The 22530-nt window shown below is 32.9% G+C and overlaps 1 protein-coding gene across 1 annotated transcript; it reads left to right on the top strand.

Annotated features, from left to right (window-relative positions):
• The first annotated feature begins 3698 nt into the window (after window positions 1-3698).
• LOC133201347 (neutral amino acid uniporter 4-like) lies at window positions 3699-21833 on the top strand. The gene is made up of 10 exons (XM_061337156.1): window positions 3699-3854; window positions 8136-8271; window positions 10891-10981; window positions 15564-15658; window positions 16520-16612; window positions 16839-16923; window positions 18167-18448; window positions 18684-18862; window positions 19434-19606; window positions 20390-21833. Exons 2-10 carry the CDS (start codon window positions 8141-8143, stop codon window positions 20626-20628), a joined length of 1368 nt encoding a protein of 455 aa, XP_061193140.1. The 5' UTR covers window positions 3699-3854; window positions 8136-8140; the 3' UTR covers window positions 20629-21833.
• Window positions 21834-22530: the final 697 nt, after the last annotated feature.

The raw sequence follows: 22530 nt of genomic DNA on the forward strand, positions 1-22530 counted from the left end.
TCTCTTAAACATCGTTAAAAAACTAAGTAGATTGTAGGTCATCTACGTATTAACTTATACATCTTCACAATGTCAAGGTTTTGTGAAATCCTTCCTATTTAAAAAGGTTTGAAGAGAAACGATATCACAAAGCTTTGACATTGTGAAGATGTATAGGTTAACACGTATAAAACATCGTTAAGAGGGCTGGGTGGTCGTGGCCATTTTTAGACTATATTGATCTCCTTTAGAAGAAGAGCTCCATATAAAGATATACAAAAATGATCAAATTTTAAAACTAAAATGTATGAATTTTTCTTTGCCAAATGATAATTGACAGCTTAAGATATAATATCTAAAAAACATAAATTATATCTGATGGTTAATTTGTTGACCCCCCCCCCCCCCCCAGCCCCCTTAAAACATGCTGTCTGTCCAATAATCCATAGATCCTATAGAATAAATTCATGTCGGAACAAGCTGCATGTTTTGAAAAAAAAAAGATATTATAAATAGCTGATAACTTCGATGTTGGAATATTTCCGAAACTGCTGATTCAGAAAGAAAGAATAAACGAAGGTTCGCATGCATTCTTTTTTCAAGGATTAGCTCTGCCTCTGGACAGCGCAAATTAAATATTATAATATAGACACAGGTAAACTTATGTAAATCAATTCACAGAAAAGCAATGTCAAGTACTTGCGGAGAAGTAAACACGGGGGATGGGGGGTGGGGGTTGTTTTGTTTTGTTTTTGTTTTTGTTTTTGAAAATATAATGCAGATAAGCAGCAGGACCAAACTCTTGCGAGCCATACTGACATATTATTACAAATAAAATCATTTTCTTGAACACCTGCAATCAAAATTCAAGAAAAAGTCTCACGGTCTTTAAGTCTTTTCTATAAAGCTTGGCAATTACGGTTCGTAAAGTTAACAAACAAAGCCAATAACTTCGCTTGTGCCAATCCGAGGGGCGGAAAGTGAGAGATCCGCTAAGAATGTACTGTATATGTACACCCCTTTTTTCCCTTATGATTCAAAAATTTTCAAAGCAAACCATACCAATTGATTTAAAGATTTGTCTTTAATTATGAAAAATAATTTAAAAAGCATGATATGTTATCACATGTATACCAATACATCGAAATGTACGTTTATGAAAATGAGATTTAATTAAAGTACATAATAAAATATATGTGTAATCTGGATTTATTTTAAAACATGACGTTAAATTCTTGTTCATGACGTCGCTTAAAGCAACGTCAAAATATCGCAATGTTAGCGTCAACCATGCTACCTTTACGTTTATATAAAACAAAAATGAAGTTTTGTACATGCATATATTGATAATTTCATGAAAATATATACTCTCTCAAAGAGTTTTGAGGAATATATTTAATTTTGACACGGGGCCGAATTTTGCACCAAACGCACCTTGTCCATTATAAACTATTCATAATGTAAGTAGAAAAAAGAAAGAATACATATTGCAAGTAATGAAAGAAAAAGAAAATAAAAAAGAGAAGAAGAATTACACGGGAGGGGGGGGGGGCAAAACCCAACAGAAATCCCTTGACAAGTAATAAAAAGGTCACAGGTATCATTATTGAGGGTACACTACTGTACAGTATATGTTGGCAATTAACTGGGGATTCACCACCCCACCCCACCACCACCAATGTTTTTAAGATCTGACATTAGCCATAAAAACGATTTAGATAAGACACATATGAAAATTCACAACTCACATCTACTTTTCATAGGTAAAAAGAACCACTAAAGGATAGTGCTGGATTATCCCCCATCCACGTCAAAAACTATTGATTTATTTGCCTGCAAGGAAATGTGGGAATTAAATGTTTTGTTTTTAAGAGGAAATATTCCTTCTTCCGATTTACTACTTCCTCGCCTTCACAGTTCAAAAATGTTTAAATCCGCCAGTTTTTGTTATTATTGTTAGAACTCTCGATTCCAGGCTACATTTAACATCCATTTAAATATAAATAGCAATTCAATTAGGCCATTAAAACTTGTTTGAGTGCAGAGAAAAGTTCATTAAAAAATGGACTGATAATTTTGAAAACCAGTGTCAAAAAAGTTAATTGCTCTTATTTATAACTCCTTGCATATGGTTAGCAAATTATATCAATTGAAATCAGGCTTTAAAACATCACCAGATTTTCAATTACTTCAACATATCAGATTGATAAAGTACATTATTTTTATTTTTTATCTCATTTGAAATTGGTAATGAAATGACTATTTTCCTGTTTTTAGTCGGTAAACATACCCCCCAATCCCCTTCGTGAAACAACAAAACCTTTGGGTATGAATTTGTGAAATAGCAATTAATTCATACCTGTAAAGAGAAATTGTTGTTTCAAGAGGGGGGAGGGTGATGTTTTAAAAATAAATTTTCGTTTTCGTTTTCTATTGTGAAAACCACAAGTTTTACCAAAATTGAATACTTATCCCTTTTTTTCCAAATAAGTTACGTTTTAAGAAAATTCCTATATATATATCTATATAAATATGAAAAATCATTCAAATTAGTTAACTTTTGAAAATTAAACTTGGAGGTTGTTGGCAGAACAATACTATCGTTCGCCGTTCTTTTCTTTCATAGGATTTATTCAGGCATTAAAGATATTAATTAAAACCGGGATAACAAAACAGGCAATATCATCTATAAACAGAATAGAATAGAATAGAATAGGATTTATTACCAAATCAGGGCCCAATGGGCATAAACATATAACATGTATAATTACAGATAAGATAACAGACAGAATACAACATATAATGAAGAGCAATTCTTCCCATTTAGTACATTGGTGGTGTTTTGAGTTTCACATGTAGACATAGGTTGTCTTTATTTAAGATATATTTGTACTCTTAATTGATACAGTATATAAACAGTAGCAGTTGGCAGTAAGCAGCTGGCTGTCGTACATGGGCACCTATTTGTAAAACTCTTACACAACCAGATGAAAAATATATGATGTATTTTTCCTAAATAATAACTACACAATAGGAGACGCACATAAAACATTAGAAATAGAAAAATTATTGAAATCTGAAAATTGTACTGTGGGCAGATTTATATATATGAAATATATTTATTACAATTTCTCATTTTGAATAAATGTTTCTATTCCAAATAAATTAACTATGTCATTGAGAATAAAAGTTAAGCTAGTTTGTGTGCGCAGGTGGATTGAGTTGATGAACACTTTCTTTGCTTTACTATTGGCTATGACTTCTCATTGGCTATTGTCATAATGAAATATCAAATCAGATCGTTTCTTTTGTGATAAAAGCGAGCCAAATCTAAAATTCAAATTACTGCAGATCCGGCGATTCCTGACTGTAGACTTTACCACCTCGCACAAGGTATTTTATTCAATGTTAATTGTCAATAACTTTGGTTTACAATTTTTCTTAGTAAAGGATGACATGATTTTCTTCCTTGCACTCTATTTTTTTTTAATGATTCTTCAGTGATTTTTTTGTTAAGTTTCTTTGGTGATTTCTCTTTTTTCCTTCTCTTTCTTTCTTTCTTTTTTTTTTTTAAAAAAAAAAAAAAAGGAAATCAAGGTCATGTAGATTTTTAATTTGATCGGGATCGGCCTTCCATTATTTGTTGAAGAAAGTGAAAGCATTAGATGATTAGTCAATGTCAATGTGATTTAATCAGTCGATATGGCACAATTTTTATTATCCGTATGCATGAAGTGTTAAGTACTTAGCAGTGAGTTAACACTCGACATAAGGACAGTTTTATTTGTTTTCAGGGTCATGTGATGATCAGCTGTATGTGCTCTAGGCCTACTTCAAAGCTGATGTCTGCATGGTTTCACCTTAATTTTTCTAAGGTAAGATTAGTACACTACAACGACGAGGTAAATTGCATTTTAACAGAGTTGTAAAATTTCGTCGGGGTGAGATTTTTTCCATTAATCAAAGGGGTTATTCTCTTAGAGATGTGTACTCCACTTCTCTGAAGAGAAATTACAAAGGGTTTGTTCTTGGAGTGTAAAAACTTGCAACAATAACAATAAAAATTACATTTTCTGTATTTTTTTTATGAATATTTTTCACTTGGGGAACAAGCCCCTCTGACTTAGTAGGTCATACTGGTGTTTTTTTTTTTTTGGACGATGATGAATATCATGTTAACAATTGAAACTCTCTGTCTACAGACACTATGCTGCTCATGTAGTAATATCGATACACTCTGCAAGGCTTATGCAGATACAGTTCACTTATTTTGGGATTCTTTTTTCCTGTAAATTGAATAAAACCAAAATGTTCATTAAAATATTGGAATTAATGTTATCTTTATCTTTTTTTTAATGATATTTAAATGCCTAGATATATTGTCATGTCAGTGCAATCTATTGTTTAGAGAGTTGATTCCGTTCTCAAGTGTGTGTTTGGATAGCTGACACTATAATCTATCTAGGTATTTTTTTCCTGTAAATTGAATAAAACCAAAATGTTCATTAAAACATTGGAATTAATGTTATCTTTATCTTTTTTTAATGATATTTAAATGCCTAGATATATTGTCATGCCAATGCAATCTATTGTTTAGAGAGTTGATTCCGTTCTCGAGGTGTGTGTTTGAATAGCTGACACTATAATCTATCTAGGTATTTTAATATTTGGCTCTATAGTCTGTTAATGTGTTTGGATAGTTGACACTATAATCTGTTTAGTAATTTGGATAGTTGATACTTTTATCTGGTTAGTCATTTTAATAGTTGATACTATAATCTGTTAAGTCGTTTACATAGTTGATACTATAATCTTTTTAGCTCACCTGAGCTGAAAGCTCAAGTGAGCTTTTCTGATCACCCATTGTCCATCCTCCGTCCGTCAGTCCATCTGTCTGTCTAGCTGTCAGTCTATCTGTCTGTAAACTTTTCACATTTTCAACTTCTTCTGAAGAATCACTGGGCCAATTTTAACCAAACTTGGTATAAAGCATCCTTGGGTGAAGGGGAGTTTAAATTGGTAAAATGAAGGGCCAAGTCCCATTGCAAGGGGAGATAATCAAGAAAAGGCAAAAATAGGGTGGGGTCATTAAAAAATCTTCTTCTCAAGAACCACTGGGCCAGAAAAGCTGAAACTTATGTGAAAGCATTCTGGGGTAGTGTAGATTCTAGATTCTTAAAATCATGACCCTTGGGGGTAGGGCAAGGCCACAATAGGGAATCCAAGTTTTACATTGAAATATATTTGAAATTTTTTTAAAAATCTTCTTCTTAAGAACCACTGGGCCAGAAAAGCTGAAACTTATGTGGAAGCATCCTGGGGTAGTGTAGATTCTAATTAAATTGTCAAAATCATGGCCCCTGGGGGCAGGGTGGGGTCACAGTAGGTATTACAAGGGGGAAATCATGGGCAAAGTTATTCAGGTGAGCGATGTGGCCCATGGGCCTCTTGTTATTTGGATAGTTGATACTATACTCTTTTTAGTTGTTTGGATAGTTGATACTATAATCTTTTTAGTTGTTTGAATAGTTGACACTATAACCTTTTTAGTTGTTTGGATAGTTGACACTATAATCTGTTTAGTCATTTGGATAGTTAATACTATAGTTTGTTTAGTCATTTGGATAGTTGATACTATAGTCTGTTTAGTCATTTGGCACAGGCGCTTGACATTTTTAACCTTTCTTTTCATAAATAAAAAAATCCCCATACTATAGTTATTATAGTATGGGGAATTTTTTATTTATGAAAAGAAAGGTTAAAAACATCAAGCGCCTGTGTCATTTGGATAGTTGATACTATAATCTGTTTAGTCATTTGGATAGTTGATACTATAATCTGTTTAGTCATTTGGATAGTTGATACTATAGTCTGTTTAGTCATTTGGATAGTTGATACTATAGTCTGTGTAGTCATTTGGATAGTTGATACTATAGTCTGTTTAGTCATTTGGATAGTTGATACTATAGTCTGTTTAGTCATTTGGATAGTCTGTTTAGTCATTTGGATAGTTGATACTATAGTCTGTTCAGGGATTTATCAGCGTATTTTGGGAAACGCCATTTTTGGGGAATTGGGAAAAAATTATCGGCTATTTGATGAAATTGGGAAAAATTAAAAATGTTGCTTAAATCATGTATTCAAGTGTAATTCATTTAATATTTCAGCATGAACTCTAATTTGGGCAACCAAACAGACAATTAAATATGATCCAACTTCATCATACAAGATCAATTATGAATACTAGACTAATAAAGTAAAATTTACTAAATGAGTATAAAGTATTGATACAACTTAGGGTAGTACATGTGTGTATGAGATTTTAATTTAGGTCATTATAGAATCTGTTTCTGGAAAATATAAACCTCCTGCAAAAAATTATACTAAAGTACATATTTTCTCAAAATCCTCTTTTAATATGTATTAAAACACTGAAAATATATTTTTCTATCTGAAATAATGCTTACAGTCCTTACCATTAATTCGTAGATCATTTGAGTAGGTGGAAATAACTTAGTAAATCTATACAATTACACAATATCACCATTTTCAGAAAAACGGAGGAAATTCGGATTAAAAGTTGGCGATGTTTTTTCAGTGTTGTTAAACATGTATTATGACTGTAGCTTTGCTAAATGAGTTAAATAGATGAAAATTACAGACAATCTGACAATTTCACTCTGTGTTTTTCCAAGAAAATTAAATATAAAAGCATTGTTCACCAATTGGGAAAAAATACAACCAAATTGGGAAAAACTGAGCTCATTTTCAATTGGGAATGGGGCCGAATTTCGGCCCCTGAGAAGGTACTGATAAATCCCTGCTGTTTAGTCAATTGGATAGTTGATACTATAGTCTGTTTAGTCATTTGGATAGTTGATACTATAGTCTGTTTAGTCATTTGGATAGTTGATAATATAGTCTGTTTAGTCAAGGGTAAAATGTCTCAAAGATGAAGGCCTTAACAGAAAAAAAACATTCTTGACATTTTTCTTGCAAACAGAATTTAAATGATCAATAATCACAATCAACTAAATATAGATTTGTATAGTTGACACTATAATCTGTTTAGTCATTTGAATAGTTGATTCTATAATCTGATTAGTCATTTGGATAGTTGACACCATAATCTATTGAGTCATTTGGATAGTTGATACTATAATCTGTTTATTTTTTTTGTTTGGCTTGTTGAGACTTTTATTTATTAATAATAAGGCATTTAGGTAGTGGATTCTATAATCTTTTTAGGTGTTTAGAAGGTTGACCTGTATAATTAGTTTGCTCTATTATCTGTTTAAGTGTTTTAGTTGACACTATTATCTGTTCATATGGTTGGCACTATATTCTGTTTAGTTGTTTAGCTAGTTTACACTCTGTTCAAGTGTTTTAGTTGACACTATAAACTGTTTAGGTGTTTCCATAGTTGATACTATTATCTGTTTTGATAACTACCTTTTATCTTTGAAAGTTTTAAAAAGAACAGACCATACTGCGAAGTCATCATTGTTCATGGAGGGGCCAATGTTTTGCATTTTGTGGGTCACTCTTACCTACAATTTACATTGCCTGAACCATAACTTTGTCAACATATTGGTTCATTACATGTATAGCCTCCGTAAATACAGATTATCCACCAAATCTTGTCGTCATGAACCAGTAATAATTTTTAATGCCCACAAACATTGACCTCGGCAAATTAAAATGATTCCATAGTGGTGTGGTATTCAAAGTGTTGATCATTTTAGAGTTTGTAAAGTTGAACCTACTTCAGAATTCTGAATCATTCAGATAAATTTCTTGAGATTTTATGCTGTAGACTATTTGATTAGATTCTTTGTGGGTATCTCTTCTTGGATAGTCCCTACATGGGCAATATACAGTTTAGCTTAGTTACCTCAAGCAGAGAATCTATGATCATAAAACTAGGTGGTTGTCCATCCCTGAAAAAAAAATACTTAAGGCTGTTAATGTTTGACAAACGGAGTTAAGGAATCTATGCTGCAGTTATTTAATATATATTGATGTTACCCAATTTTAAATAATTATACAACTTAATTAATTTTATTACTTTCAATTATTTGTTGTGAATTAATAATTTTGAAAAAATGTAGAGACATGTAATTGGTATTAAAGATCTTTATCATCATTTTATACAGAAACCATGGATCACAATGATGAGGAGGTTAAAGAGAAACTGATCTCCAAGGCAGTGGCCAGTTACGAAGAGAGTGGGGAGGATGCAGATACAATCCTAGAACAGAGTAAAGACTTCAGCAGTGAAAACAGAACCTCGTAAGTATAAAACAGAGTAAAGACTTCAGCAGTGAAAACAGAACCTTGTAAGTATACATAGAACAGAGTAAAGACTTCAGTAGTGAAAAGAGAACCTCATAAGTATAGAACAGAGTAAAGACTTCAGCAGTGAAAACAAAACCTCATAAGTATAGAACATAGTGAAGACTTCAGCAGTGAAAACAGAACCTTGTAAGTATACATAGAACAGAGTAAAGACTTCAGTAGTGAAAAGAGAACCTCATAAGTATAGAACAGAGAAAAGACTTCAGCAGTGAAAACAAAACCTCATAAGTATAGAACATAGTGAAGACTTCAGCAGTGAAAACAGAACCTTGTAAGTATACATAGAACAGAGTAAAGACTTCAGTAGTGAAAACAAAACCTCATAAGTATAGAACAGAGTAAAGACTTCAGCAGTGAAAACAAAACCTCATAAGTATAGAACAGAGTAAAGACTTCAGCAGTGAAAACAGAACCTTGTAAGTATAGAACAGAGTAAAGACTTCAGCAGTGAAAACAAAACCTCATAAGTATAGAACAGAGTAAAGACTTCAGCAGTGAAAACAGAACCTCGTAAGTATAGAACAGAGTAAAGACTTCAGCAGTGAAAACAAAACCTCATAAGTATAGAACATAGTGAAGACTTCAGCAGTGAAAACAAAACCTCGTAAGTATAGAAGAGAGTAAAGACTTCAGCAGTGAAAACAGAACCTCATAAGTATAGAACAGAGTAAAGACTTCAGTAGTGAAAACAGAACCTCATAAGTATAGAACAGAGTAAAAACTTCAGCAGTGAAAACAAAACCTCATAAGTATAGAACAGAGTAAAGACTTCAGAAGTGAAAACAGAACCTCATAAGTATAGAACAGAGTAAAGACTTCAGAAGTGAAAACAGAACCTCATAAGTATAGAACAGAGTAAAGACTTCAGTAGTGAAAACAAAACCTCATAAGTATAGAACAGAGTAAAGACTTCAGTAGTGAAAAGAGAACCTCATAAGTATAAAACAGAGTAAAGACTTCAGCAGTGAAAACAAAACCTCATAAGTATAGAACAGAGTAAAGACTACAGCAGTGAAAACAGAACCCGGTAAGTATACATAGAACAGAGTAAAGACTTCAGCAGTGAAAACAGAACCTCGTAAGTATAGAACAGAGTAAAGACTTCAGCAGTGAAAACAGAACCTCATAAGTATAGAACAGAGTAAAAACTTCAGCAGTGAAAACAAAACCTCATAAGTATAGAACAGAGTAAAGACTTCAGTAGTGAAAACAGAACCTCATAAGTATAGAACAGAGTAAAAACTTCAGTAGTGAAAACAAAACCTCATAAGTATAGAACAGAGTAAAGACTTCAGTAGTGAAAAGAGAACCTCGTAAGTATAGAACAGAGTAAAGACTTCAGCAGTGAAAACAGAACCTTGTAAGTATACATAGAACAGAGAAAAGACTACAGCAGTGAAAACAAAACCTCGTAAGTATACATAGAACAGAGAAAAGACTTCAGCAGTGAAAACAAAACCTCGTAAGTATACACAGAACAGAGTAAAGACTACAGCAGTGAAAACAAAACCTCGTAAGTATACATAGAACAGAGAAAAGACTTCAGCAGTGAAAACAAAACCTCGTAAGTATACATAGAACAGAGTAAAGACTTCAGAAGTGAAAACAAAACCTCGTAAGTATAGAACAAAGTAAAGACTACAGCAGTGAAAACAAAACCTCGTAAGTATAGAACATAGTGAAGACTTCAGCAGTGAAAACAGAACTTCGTAAGTATAGAACAGAGTAAAGACTTTAGCAGTGAAAACAAAACCTCGTAAGTATACATAGAACAGAGTAAAGACTTCAGCAGTGAAAACAGAACCTCGTAAGTATAGAACAAAGTAAAGACTTCAGTAGTGAAAAGAGAACCTCGTAAGTATAGATCAGAGTAAAGACTTCAGAAGTGAAAACAAAACCTCGTAAGTATAGAACAGAGTAAAGACTTCAGCAGTGAAAACAGAACCTCATAAGTATAGAACAGAGTAAAAACTTCAGCAGTGAAAACAAAACCTCATAAGTATAGAACAGAGTAAAGACTTCAGAAGTGAAAACAGAACGTCATAAGTATAGAACAGAGTAAAAACTTCAGCAGTGAAAACAAAACCTCATAAGTATAGAAAAGAGTAAAGACTTCAGAAGTGAAAACAGAACCTCATAAGTATAGAACAGAGTAAAGACTTCAGTAGTGAAAACAAAACCTCATAAGTATAGAACAGAGTAAAGACTTCAGCAGTGAAAACAGGACCTCGTAAGTATAAAACAGAGTAAAGACTTCAGTAGTGAAAACAAAACCTCATAAGTATAGAACAGAGTAAAGACTTCAGTAGTGAAAAGAGAACCTCATAAGTATAGAACAGAGTAATGACTTCAGTAGTGAAAAGAGAACCTCATAAGTATAGAAGAGAGTAAAGACTACAGCAGTGAAAACAGAACCTCGTAAGTATAGAACTGGTGGCTGCTTATTAAATTCATCCAAAAATCAGTTAATAAAGAATTTCAGTTTATTTCATGCTTATATTTTTTTTATGCAGTTATTTCCCTTTTGTGTTACCTCCTTGAAACTATTTCTAGGTCATGTAAAACTCTTATGAACTTGCTGAAGGGAAACATTGGTCCAGGGATCTTAGCTCTTCCTATAGCTTTTAAATATGCAGGATTATGGGTGAGTTTTTCCTTTACTTTTTACCTACTTTTAGGAAATGAAAAAAAGGTTGTATTCAGTGTCCATTGAACCAGCATTTTTCTGAATGTATCAGAAAAGTATGTATAGGTTTAATTATGTAGATCTCCTGCAGGTTAATTGATTATATTTCTGTAAATCAAGTTCTTTAATGTTGTAAATGTCAAGAGACACTTGGCAAGCCTTTACAGAGCTATGTTATACATGTACCCAGGTGACTGTTAAGGCCCTTGGGCCTCTTGTCTCCAGACACTTTGAATTATCTCTACATTAACACTGCATGGATCACTTACCCTCCCCATCTCCTCCCCAAACATTTTGTAGTATATGTATATAATGTAAGATATGTGTGAGATAACCATTACAATGTTTTTGCAGCCAATCATGCTTTTCAGGGTTTCTTTTTCACTCTAATGTGCTATTTTTATGCCCCCCCCCCCCTTTGAAGAAGGGAGGGCATATTGCTTTGCTGCTGTCTGTCGGTCGGTCTGTTGGTCCACCAACAGTTTCCATTCATTTTCTTTGCAGAGGTTGCACATACTGAAATGAAGTTTGATATACAGATTTATCATAAGAATATCTAGGTCAAGTTCTGTTTTGGGTACGATCGAGCAATTTTTGACAGAGTTATGCCCCTTGGACTTAGAAAAATTCCAATTATTTGCAGTTTCTGTTCACTTTCTCTGCAGAGGTTGTACATACTGAAATGAAATTTGGCATACAGATTACTCAGACATAAAAATATCTAGTTCAAGTTTTGTTTTGGATACAATCGAGCAATTTTTGACAGAGTTATGCCCCTTGGACTTAGAAAAATTCCAATTATTTGCAGTTCCCGTCCATTTTCTTAGCAGAGGTTGCACATACTGAAATGAAATTTGGTATACAGATATATCATAAGAATATCTAGGTCAAGTTCTGTTTTGGGTATGATCGAGCAATTTTTGACAGAGACATGCCCCTTGGACTTAGAAAAAATTCCAATTATTTGGGGGTGGGGTGGGGGACATAAGTGTTTCACAAACACCTCTTGTTATGATATTTTTAAGATCCAGGGCAAATTGTGTTTTTCTTGTCTGGAAATCTGTCATTCTATATGTATGTCATAAACCTTTACCTTCCAGATAACTTTTGAAGTCTAGAGGTTAGAGATTGTATATTTTCTAAAATTATAGAATATTTTGGGTGATCTTAAATATATTTTAAATCATCTTGTCAATTTGTCAATGCAATTGTGTCCAGTGCCATAACTTTGTAACAGAGAAAAATTGAAAGATCATACTTGAATGCATATGATCAATGATTGTGACATGACTTAAATGCAAGATTATTTGAGGAAGTTCAAGGGCACTTGCAAAATAGGTGTAAAATTCATGTCTGTTCCATAATTTTATTTAAAAAGAAAAAAACATTAGAAATTCCTACTAAACATAAAGTTTACTTATGACTAAGAGTGTGTCTTGATCATGACCCAAATTTTCAAGGTTATTTAAAAAAAAAAATGTAAAATTCTGTCTTAGTCTTGTAGTGGTGAAATATTGAACACTCATACTTGACACAAAGATTGCTTATGACCTGAGACAGTTGACCTTGACCAAAGGTCATGTGGCCAAGTTCAAAATCCTTGGGGAAAAAAGTGTATCTATAATTCATGTTTAATCTATACTGAAACGCAAAAGAAATGCAACTAGCAGTAATCTACAAATATTTGAACCTTTTAACTAATGATTTTCAAAACTGATTACAGTTAAGTTAAACTCGATTTAAAAGCATCAAAGATTTGATAACAATGTTAAATGATTACCTTTTAACTTTAGAAAGTAACACATGACTGTTAAAACACCCCCCTTCTCGGCCATTCAATTATGCGTGGAAGACTGCCATGCACAGCAATTGCAGCTTGATTTCCACGATGCAGTAAGTTCATCAATCTCGGGAACTGAGCGAAAAAAATATTCTTTGCCATTTTTAAATGTCCGTTTTTCAGATGATGAAGTCGAATTTTCTCTAACCTAGCGCAGTGTAGTAACACTTGGACTTCCGGTCCACGGACTATCATTCATGCTAATGATACGTATGAGCCTGTTGAGGCGTGTTGTCGGGCATTTTTGCATCTGCAATTCTCCATCACGTTTATTTTCAGATTTTCCAGCTAGAGCATTTGAAATTGTACTTAAGTCATTTTCAGGAAGCCTTGGCATCTCTTCCGGAAACGAAAGGAGAATTTATTTTGCGAAATATTGCTGCATTACTTATGATAAACAGATACAAACCCTTAAAACACAGATTTTTGTCAAATTGTTTGTTAAACATGCAATTTTTTATTTCTGTTCAGCGGGCTCAAACTTAACTTCCGGTTTTGGCATGAAAATCATTCAACCGTTAAATTATCGATACTTACAATGTTGAAGATATCTGTACTTTTTAGATACAAAATTATATCCTTTATATGATTTTCCCCTCTAAAATAGGATGTTGCGTTTCTTTTGCGTTTCAGTATATAACTCTCTAATTGTGAGAATTGAAAGATGGTATTTGATATAAATTACTTATGACCTGAGGCTTTGTCATGGCCTTATTCCAGGGTCATTTGGGCAGGTTCAAGGTCAGTGGAAGAAAAAAACTGTATGATTCATGTCTGATCCATTTGCTTTCCAATTGTGAGAATTGAAAGACAGTATTTGACATAGATTACTTACATGTATGATCAAAAAGTTTGTCATAATCTTGACCCAAGTCATTTGGGCAAGTTCAGGATCTCTGGTAGAATAAATGTAAAATTTCATACTTCACAAAAATATTAATTATGATCTAAGGTTGTGTCATGACCTTGACCTAAGGCCATTTGTTGAAATTTAAGATTTCATTTAGAATAATGTATAATTCCTGTCCAGACCATAACTCTTTAATGGAAATATATTAATAGGTAATACATGTACTTCATATAAAGAATACTTATGACCAAAGGTGTGTCCTCTCCTTGAACCAAGGTTATTTTGACAAGTTCAAAGTCACTTTCAAAGAAATGTATAATCCCTGTGGTATCCATTTCCTGTAGAAAAAAAAATACGGGAAGCTCATTCTTGACAAAAAAAAAATTGTTGCAAGCTGAGGCTGTGATAGAACTTAACTCAAGTTCATATAGGAAATTCAAGGTCACTGGCAGAAAAAGTGTGTAATCTAGGTCTGTTTACCATTAGAAATGGCTGCTCTTGGGACATTTATGTTTTATTTATCAAAATATCTTGTTAAGTATGGTGGTCAAAGACCAGATAAATAAATGCATTGGTAAAGTGTATGTTGTCCTTTTTTTAGCTCACCTGAGCCAAAGGCTCAAGTGAGCTTTTCTGATCGAAATTTTGTCTGTTGTCTGTCATTGTCGTTGTAAACTTTTCACAATTTCATCTTCTTCTCCAGAACTACTGGGCCAATTTCAACCAAACCTGGCACAGAGTATCCTTGGGTAAAGGTTTATAAGTCTGAATAAAGAGTTAAGTTTGTTCAAATGAAGGGCCACACCCTCTTTTGAGGGGAGATAATTACAAATTAGTGAAAAATTAATGGCATCTTATAAAAATATTCTTCTCAAGAACCACTGGGCCAGGAAAAATGAAACTCATGTGGAATCATCCTCATGTAGTGTAAGTTCAAGTTTGTTCAAATCATGACCCCTGGGGGTAGGATGGGGCTACAATGGACGATCAAAGTTTTACATAGGAATATATAGGAAAAATCTTTGAAAATCTTCTTGAAACAGCAAAGCCATAATTGATCATATTTATATGGAAGCATCCTCAGGTGGTGTAGATTCAGGTTTCTTCAAATCATGACCCCTGGGGGTAGGGTGGGGCCACAATGGACGATCAAAATTATACATAGGAATATATAGGAAAAATCTTTAAAAATCTTCTTCTCAAGAACAGCAAAGCCATGATTGATCATATTTATATGGAAGCATCCTCAGGTAGTGTAGATTCAAATTTGTTCAAATCATGGCCCCCAGGGGTAGGGTGGGGCCATAATGGACAATCAAAGTTTTACATAGGAATATATAGGAAAAATCTTCTCAAGAACAGCAAAGCTATGATTGCATGGTCATATTTATATGGAAGCATCCTCAGATAGTGTAGATTCAGATTTGTAGGGGGTAAGGTGGGACCTTAATGAAAAATTCAAAGTTGTAGTGAAAAAAGTCACAGTTAGTAAAAGAAATATGTAAGCATATTTTGTAAGTGTAGATTCAATTTTGTTCAAATCACACACCCACCCACCCCTTTTAGGGGTAGGTCTGGACCACTTATGTATTACAGCTTTTTATACTGAACGATTTTTGCTTTTTTCCTAGCCAGGGTGCTCAGGCGAGCGATGTGGCCCATGGACCTTTTGTCTGTTTTGGGAAAAAAAATTTGAAATTTCTATTATTTCAACAGTTTTTGTTGAAGTTAAATAACATTTAAAACAAATACTACATCAGAATACACAGATAAGTGCTTGTATTTGTATATCTGTTTTTGTTTTTGATGAGAATGTTGCCATTGTTTGAGCTGTATATTGTTTTTGATAGGCCGGTGCTGCGGGGCTGTTTTTCCTGGGCTATGTTTCTCTCCACTGCCAACACATGCTGATGACATGCAGTGATATTCTGAGGGAGAGACCCATGTAAGTACTGTATACTATTTTACCCAGTAGGTTTATTTGATCCACTTCCCTTGTTGGAACTCTTGTGATATCTGCTGTGAAATTGGGCATAATCATACATGTTCCTTTCTTGTATTGTGTTCTTGTTTATCAATTATTTAATCTCGGTTTTTGAGAAATTTTCCTTGATATTTTCTCATAGTTTATGGGTACTAAATTTGATTAAATGGTATTTTTTTTTAGCTCTGTTGGTCAGAGACCAGAGGAACTTATGGGATAGTAAAGTGTCTGTCATCCATCCATCTATCTAGCTGTCTGTCTGTAAACATTTTTTTAAAAATGTTACTCTTCCTACAGTTCTGGTCTGATTTCAATATAACTCAGTACACAAGTAGACAACACTAAGATATGTAATTATGTGCATCAGTTTTTTTTATTTGGATGAATAGTGTTTCAGTAGTTAATAAAAATAGAAAATTCTCTGACATTCCTTTAAAGCACTTCTCCTACATTTTTGGTCTGATTTAAGTATAATTTGGCATGAAAGTAGACTACACTAAGATACATAATTCTATGCATCAGTTTTTGATTTTGATGAATGGTGTTGCCATGGTTACTAAAGATAGAAATTTCTGTGAAATTCTTTCAAAAGGCTACTTCTCCAACAGTTTTAGTTTGATTACAATAAATCTTGCAACAAAAAGAGACTAAACCAAGGACCATTGTTCTATTTATTGCTCTTTCAAGTGCAAGCGAAACTATTCTCTTCCTTTGTTATAATGAAGTACAAATCAGTAGAGCTACAATCTTGTCAGGGACTTCTGGTTTAAATAATTATTTGACCTAATAGAAAATTTCAGTAAATCTTAATTCTGCCGTCAGATCTATGGGACACAGTATTGGATATGCAGGAGTGGTGGAAAACTGCCTAGCAACAGGACCCCTCTGTCTACGGAGATTCCAGAATGCAGGGCGGTAAGGTTTAGGTTCTAGATGGTACTTGTCTCCATTTTGAAATGAATTAAGGAAAAAAAAAATTCAATTACCTTTTATCTGTATCTGTTGAAACTTCTTGATGTTGGGAAAAGATTTAATGAGGAAATGTTTTGGAAGAGAATCAGTGCAAATACGGTAAACTATCATATACATGTAATTCTTAGCCACAGTACTTTCCTATCTAATCACCTGTTCTTTTCTTCAGAATAGTGATCAATGTCTTCCTGATTGTGACCCAGCTAGGCTTTTGTTGTGTATATATTGTTTTTGTGGCCCAGAATTTCAGACAGGTAAAACAGAATGTTTTCTTGTGTTATATAATAGACTCCAAATGTTAGATAAATAAATATTCATTGCATATTAATGCACATACATAAGCATTATTCTGTTTCTAATTTCATTGATTTTCATTTAAACATTTTACAGTGCCTGATCTAAACCAGTGGTTGGTTATTATTTTATTTACATACACTGGACCTCTCCTCTGATTTGTCAGCACTCACAACCTGTGGCCTGTATTTTTGTAATTTTTATCTTTTCCCAATGCATTCATAAACCAAAAATAATGTTAGAACTTGTGAACCTTAGAAATAAGAGCCTGTCATTGTTCTATATAGTAAAACATGGTTATAATGAACACGCTTATGATAAATTTTTGCTTACAGCGAAATGATTTTATTCTCTTTAGATTTAATATGTAGTATGATCTTCACGGATATAACAAATTAAGTTTATAACAAATCAAAATCAATCGTCCCGGGTACTTTACTATATTAAACTGTGTTTTACTGTATGTTTTTCAACCTGAAATACCAAGTATTACATATGTTTCCTACATAGCTTTAATTGTGCAGTTTTTAGTTATTTTTTGCACATCTGAAAACCCACATCAACTTGAAAGTGAGTTGTCTTTTTGCAAAAAATTTGTCATCATACTTATGAAGTACTAAAAACATTCTCATGTTTTGGTGATTGTAAGGCAAAAATGAACACAAGATAATTTGGGTGTTTTGTCAGTGAGTTAGCAACTATGTGTCTGTGCTTTTTTTTTTACCTTCAAAAAAATATCCAAATTCAAGACTTAAGTTTAAATATTTATTTACATTGAATTTGAGGATTCAATTCACCAGAGCCCGTTTTTCATAAAAACTTAATACTAAGACCTAAAACTTCAGCTAAATATAAAATGTTGCAAAATTACTAATTTTTTTTAAAAAATTACTTGCATAAAAATACCTCTTAAAACTCTTTTTAAAAGTATTAATACTGTTTTAAATTAATGCAAAGAAAGTTATTCACAAAATTACAGTTTGGTCTTAGCCGTAAGTTCTTTTGTAAAATGGTTCCCAGGATATTATGTATTCAATATAAAGTACATAGTTTGATCTAACTTTTCTGAAGATTTTGTTAAGTTTTGAATTTCAAACTACCATCTGATTCACTCTGTCATTCCCCTTTATGTTAAGGTACTCCTTTGTTGTAGTTGATTCACTCTGCCACACCCCTTTATGTTATGGTACTCTTGTGTTGTAGGTGATATTGAGCAGCAATAAGGCAAACATCCACCTTGATATGATTATAATGGGGATAGAACTAATTGTAATCATCATCTACTGCACCACAATACAGAGTCTACACGGCCTTTCCTACTTCTCACTCATCGCTAACTTCCTGAACTTCGCCGGCCTCTTCTTTGTCATATTTTACGTTGTTCAGGACACTCCTCTGCCGAGTGAGAGACCAGCATTTGTAGGATGGTTTGATCTTCCTATGTATTTTGGAACAGCTGTCTACGCTTTTGAAGGCATTGGTTTGGTAAGTAACATTTAGAATGAGGGAAAGTGGAAATAATCAATTCAGGAGATATAATCATTAAATGTAGAGAAACTTCAATTTCTGAAATTTTATATACATCTTTGGTATTGATGCATTACTGCTTCTTCCAAGTAAAATCCAGTAAATAAATGGCAATTCACAGGAAGTATCTTATTGACTACGGAAATATTTTATTTGTGATAATAAACTGTATACTGTAAAGAAATCCCTACAGGTGATGCCGCTGAAAAACAAAGCTCGGGATGAGATGGACTTTTCCAGGAGATATGGACTCCTGACCTTGGGAATGACCATTGTAATTGCTCTCTACATGGCCATAGGATTTCTAGGGTATCTCAAGTATGGGGATCATGCCTTAGGGAGTATCACCCTAAATCTGCCACCAGTAGACATGTAAGTCAAACTCATCCATCACACTAAATCTACCACCAGTAGACATGTAAGTCAAACACCAACATCACACTAAATCTACCACCAGTAGACATGAAAGTCAAACACCAACATCACATTAAATCTACAACCAGCAGACATGAAAGTCAAACGCGAACATCACACTAAATCTACCACCAGCAGACATGAAAGTCAAACACCAACATCACACTAAATCTACCACCAGCAGATTGTAAGTCAAGCTCCTTCATCACACTAAATCTATCACCAGAAGACAAGTACGTCAAGCTCACATTACACTGCTTTTGCATAGACATCTACAGATTTTTAAAAAAATAATATAAATATGATGGAATTACATATATATTTCAAATATTTTTTTTAATACCCAGAAGTTTGAAGAGTGTGAAGACTTATAAGTTATTTGTGAATGCAAGTATGTTTGACAATGACAGTAACAGATCAAAAACCTGTAGATTTTGATTCCAACTTGGAATTTTTAAGTCAGTGCAGGAAAGAATCCCACATTCACATTATTGCATATGCCTTATAATTATATGCATGTATTTTTCAGGCTCTCAAGATTGACCAAAATAACATTTGTTGTTTCTGTGTTTGTGACTTATGGACTTCAGTTTTATGTACCAGTTAATATAATATGGCCAAAAATAGAACGCAGACTTTCAAGTTCCAAGGCCAGATCTGTGGGCAATATTGTGTTTCGAATTTGTGTTATTCTGTTTACAGGTGAGTATCTAAAGGCCTATATCATGATGTCAGACATAAACTGTCAAATTGATAGGAAATTTAATGCATGTACATGTATGTATGATTTAGCTATATTTTAATCACCACTGTTGTGAGAGCACTGGGACATTAAATTTCATCTGTCAATCTTTCGATAGAACTTTCTATTTCACATGTGTATTATCTTTGACATGACCTTTCAGAATGTACTGTGATTTTGACCTGATGACTCTGAACTTGATGTTGACCTACTTTCCAAAAATTTTAAGTTTGATCCTTGAATGAAAGACAGTAGGGCTTTCATATTTTTTCACATGATATTACCTGTGACAAGACCTTTGCTAATGTACTATGATCTTTAACTTTATGACCATGAATGTGTTTGTTAGATAAGTAATCTATAACAAACTGTATATTTTGCATGTTTGTATGTTTGTTAAACTTTATCTCATCAATTATTTAATTCAGTCACTTGGTGGACTGAAAGTTTAAAACTTTAACAGAGTTGATGATGTTAGATATTTTAATGCATGATTATGTTTTGGTATCACTATGAGACTTACAGATAGGAATACATGTGTCTAAATAAGATCAACTCTCAAAAAGTAAAGAATTTGATCATTTAGCCTATTAAATCCACAGTATGTTGTTTATTTCGTAAGTGTTATATAAGTGCGATCCTGACATCTGCAATCTGTTACAATTTTGTTTGTATGTTTGTAGGTGTGATAGCTATGGTAATCTTTATCTGTATTCTGTGATATTTCTCTCTGTATGTTGTAGGTGTGATAGCTATGGTAATTCCTCACCTGGACCTTTTGATAGCTCTGATTGGTGCTATGGCTAGCAGTTCATTAGCTTTCATTTTTCCACCTATCATTCAACTAGTGACTCTCTCAGCAGACAGCAGTCGCCCCTCCGTTTTGGTTATCCTTAAAGACGTTGCCATTATGTTGCTAGGAATTGTAGGTTGTATAACAGGAACATATGCCGCCATTCTGGGAATCATCGATGTTTCATGAAATTAACATGTATTTGTATTGCTTATGTATTCTGCCTTTGTCTTATTAGTTATGTTAAATATGAATAATGACTCAAATTTATGAATGACATTTACTGTCTTTGTTCTGTTTCCTTTTTTGTGGATGACTACATGTACAAATCGTGAGTTTAATATTTAATAGAGACATTATCTTAGATGAATAAGAATTTCACACTGATAAAGCTGCTGAATAAGGTATAATCAGGGTCAACTAAATGTCAAGGGTCAAATAGAAAAACAAGGTATTACAAGACCAAATTATAACCCCTAATATAATGTAAAAATCAGATTAGTTAAAATTGTGATAGTTTGTAATTGAAAAACTATTAATTTCCTCAGTTTGGATGAATTTTCATCAAATTTTAGATCTGACTCATTTTGAAATCACAGAGCTCAAGGGTTTTTAATGTATGAAATGTGTTTGGCACTATACTGCATAAAATATTTAAATGATCAGTGTGCTGTATGATTTCTGCAGCTAAATATACTTATAAATGATGATTGAACAATTTTGTAACCTTTTTGTTTGCTACCAAGATCAGTTTTGAACATGCATAATCAAGGATAATTTCTATGATCTTTTGAACTATACAGATATACACTTAACAATTGGTCAGTGAACATGGTGAAAGTTATAATCAATAACTTGATGTCAAATTCATTTCATATGAAAAAATGATAATCTACATGGGCATTGTAATTCCTTTCTTTTAAAGTCAGTCTTTTTCATAATCTTCTTGAATTACATAAAAGGGTAAGTAAAACATATGCATAATAGGTATGTATACATAAAAAGGCAATCATATCAGTTTCTAGTCTAATTAAAATGAGTTAGTATTGAAGATTTATCTGTTATGCAGAGCATTGGCATCAGATCTTTCTATATGTTTAATTTCATGATGACGTGTTACATGTATTGTGGTTAATAGTAACTATATATAGTAATTTGTGCAATATATAATTGCAAAATTTTGATTTAGTGCCAACTGTGCCATGCTTGATATTAGATTTTTTTCTTTATTCTTATTGAATGATATTTAAAACAGTCTTATCTGCCAAAAAAGATTCATTTTATCTAACAAGACAGTATATATTCAACACTCAAGTTGAACTTCAAAGCTATTCTTGATAATATGATATTAAGTACATCTAATCACATTAATACACTTGTATAAAAAAAAAAAATACATATTTATTTTAGTTTAAATTGATAAGTATGTATTTTTTATTTTTAGAGACTTCAGATTAAGTAAGCTATTTTTACTGACAATAATTGTATGTTTCTCTTTAATGTATATTGCAGGCAATTAATAAGTAATCTAAAAATATTTTGTATGGGAACTAATATCTATGCAGTTTATTTTGTGTTTCTTGAATACTAGGTTAAAGATAAATCATATGTTTAAATTTTTGTTTGTTGTATTTATAATGACTATGTACAATTGCAGTGTGAATTTAGTCATGAACCCACCCCTGTACATACGATGTGCTAAATTAGTACTGGTCCATGTATTGGTAACAAGAAAGGAGAAAATGTATGGCTAGACCATGGATATTGCCTGGATAGCTCAGTTGGTAGAGCGCCTTACTAGTGATGTAAAGGTCCCTATAGTTTGATTCCTGGTCCAGCCATACATTTTCTCCTTTCTTGTGACATATATGTCCTGATTCAGTGTGAGAGAACCCTATTAAAAATTTGATTCCTGGTCCAGCCATACATTTTCTCCTTTCTTGTGACATATATGTCCTGATTCAATCTGAGATACAGCAGTACTGTAGAACAATTTACAAACAATACAAAAGTGTTTATGTCACATCCATTTCTATGGAAAATTCTCATTGTTTAGGTATACATGTATCATCAAATGAAATAATTTGTAGA

The sequence above is a fragment of the Saccostrea echinata genome, unplaced genomic scaffold, assembly GCF_033153115.1.
Source record: "Saccostrea echinata isolate AGI-Se365-2 ecotype Australia unplaced genomic scaffold, CSIRO_AGI_Sech_v1 ptg000043l, whole genome shotgun sequence".
NCBI classification, from domain to species: Eukaryota; Metazoa; Mollusca; class Bivalvia; order Ostreida; family Ostreidae; genus Saccostrea; species Saccostrea echinata.

Coding starts and splice junctions, on each gene's coding strand:
- LOC133201347 (XM_061337156.1), top strand. CDS start 8,141: ATGGATCACAATGATGAGGAGGTTAAAGAGAAACTGATCTCCAAGGCA. Junction 16,613..16,838: donor AGATTCCAGAATGCAGGGCG/GTAAGGTTTAGG, acceptor TCTTTTCTTCAG/AATAGTGATCAATGTCTTCC. Junction 18,449..18,683: donor CTTTTGAAGGCATTGGTTTG/GTAAGTAACATT, acceptor AAATCCCTACAG/GTGATGCCGCTGAAAAACAA.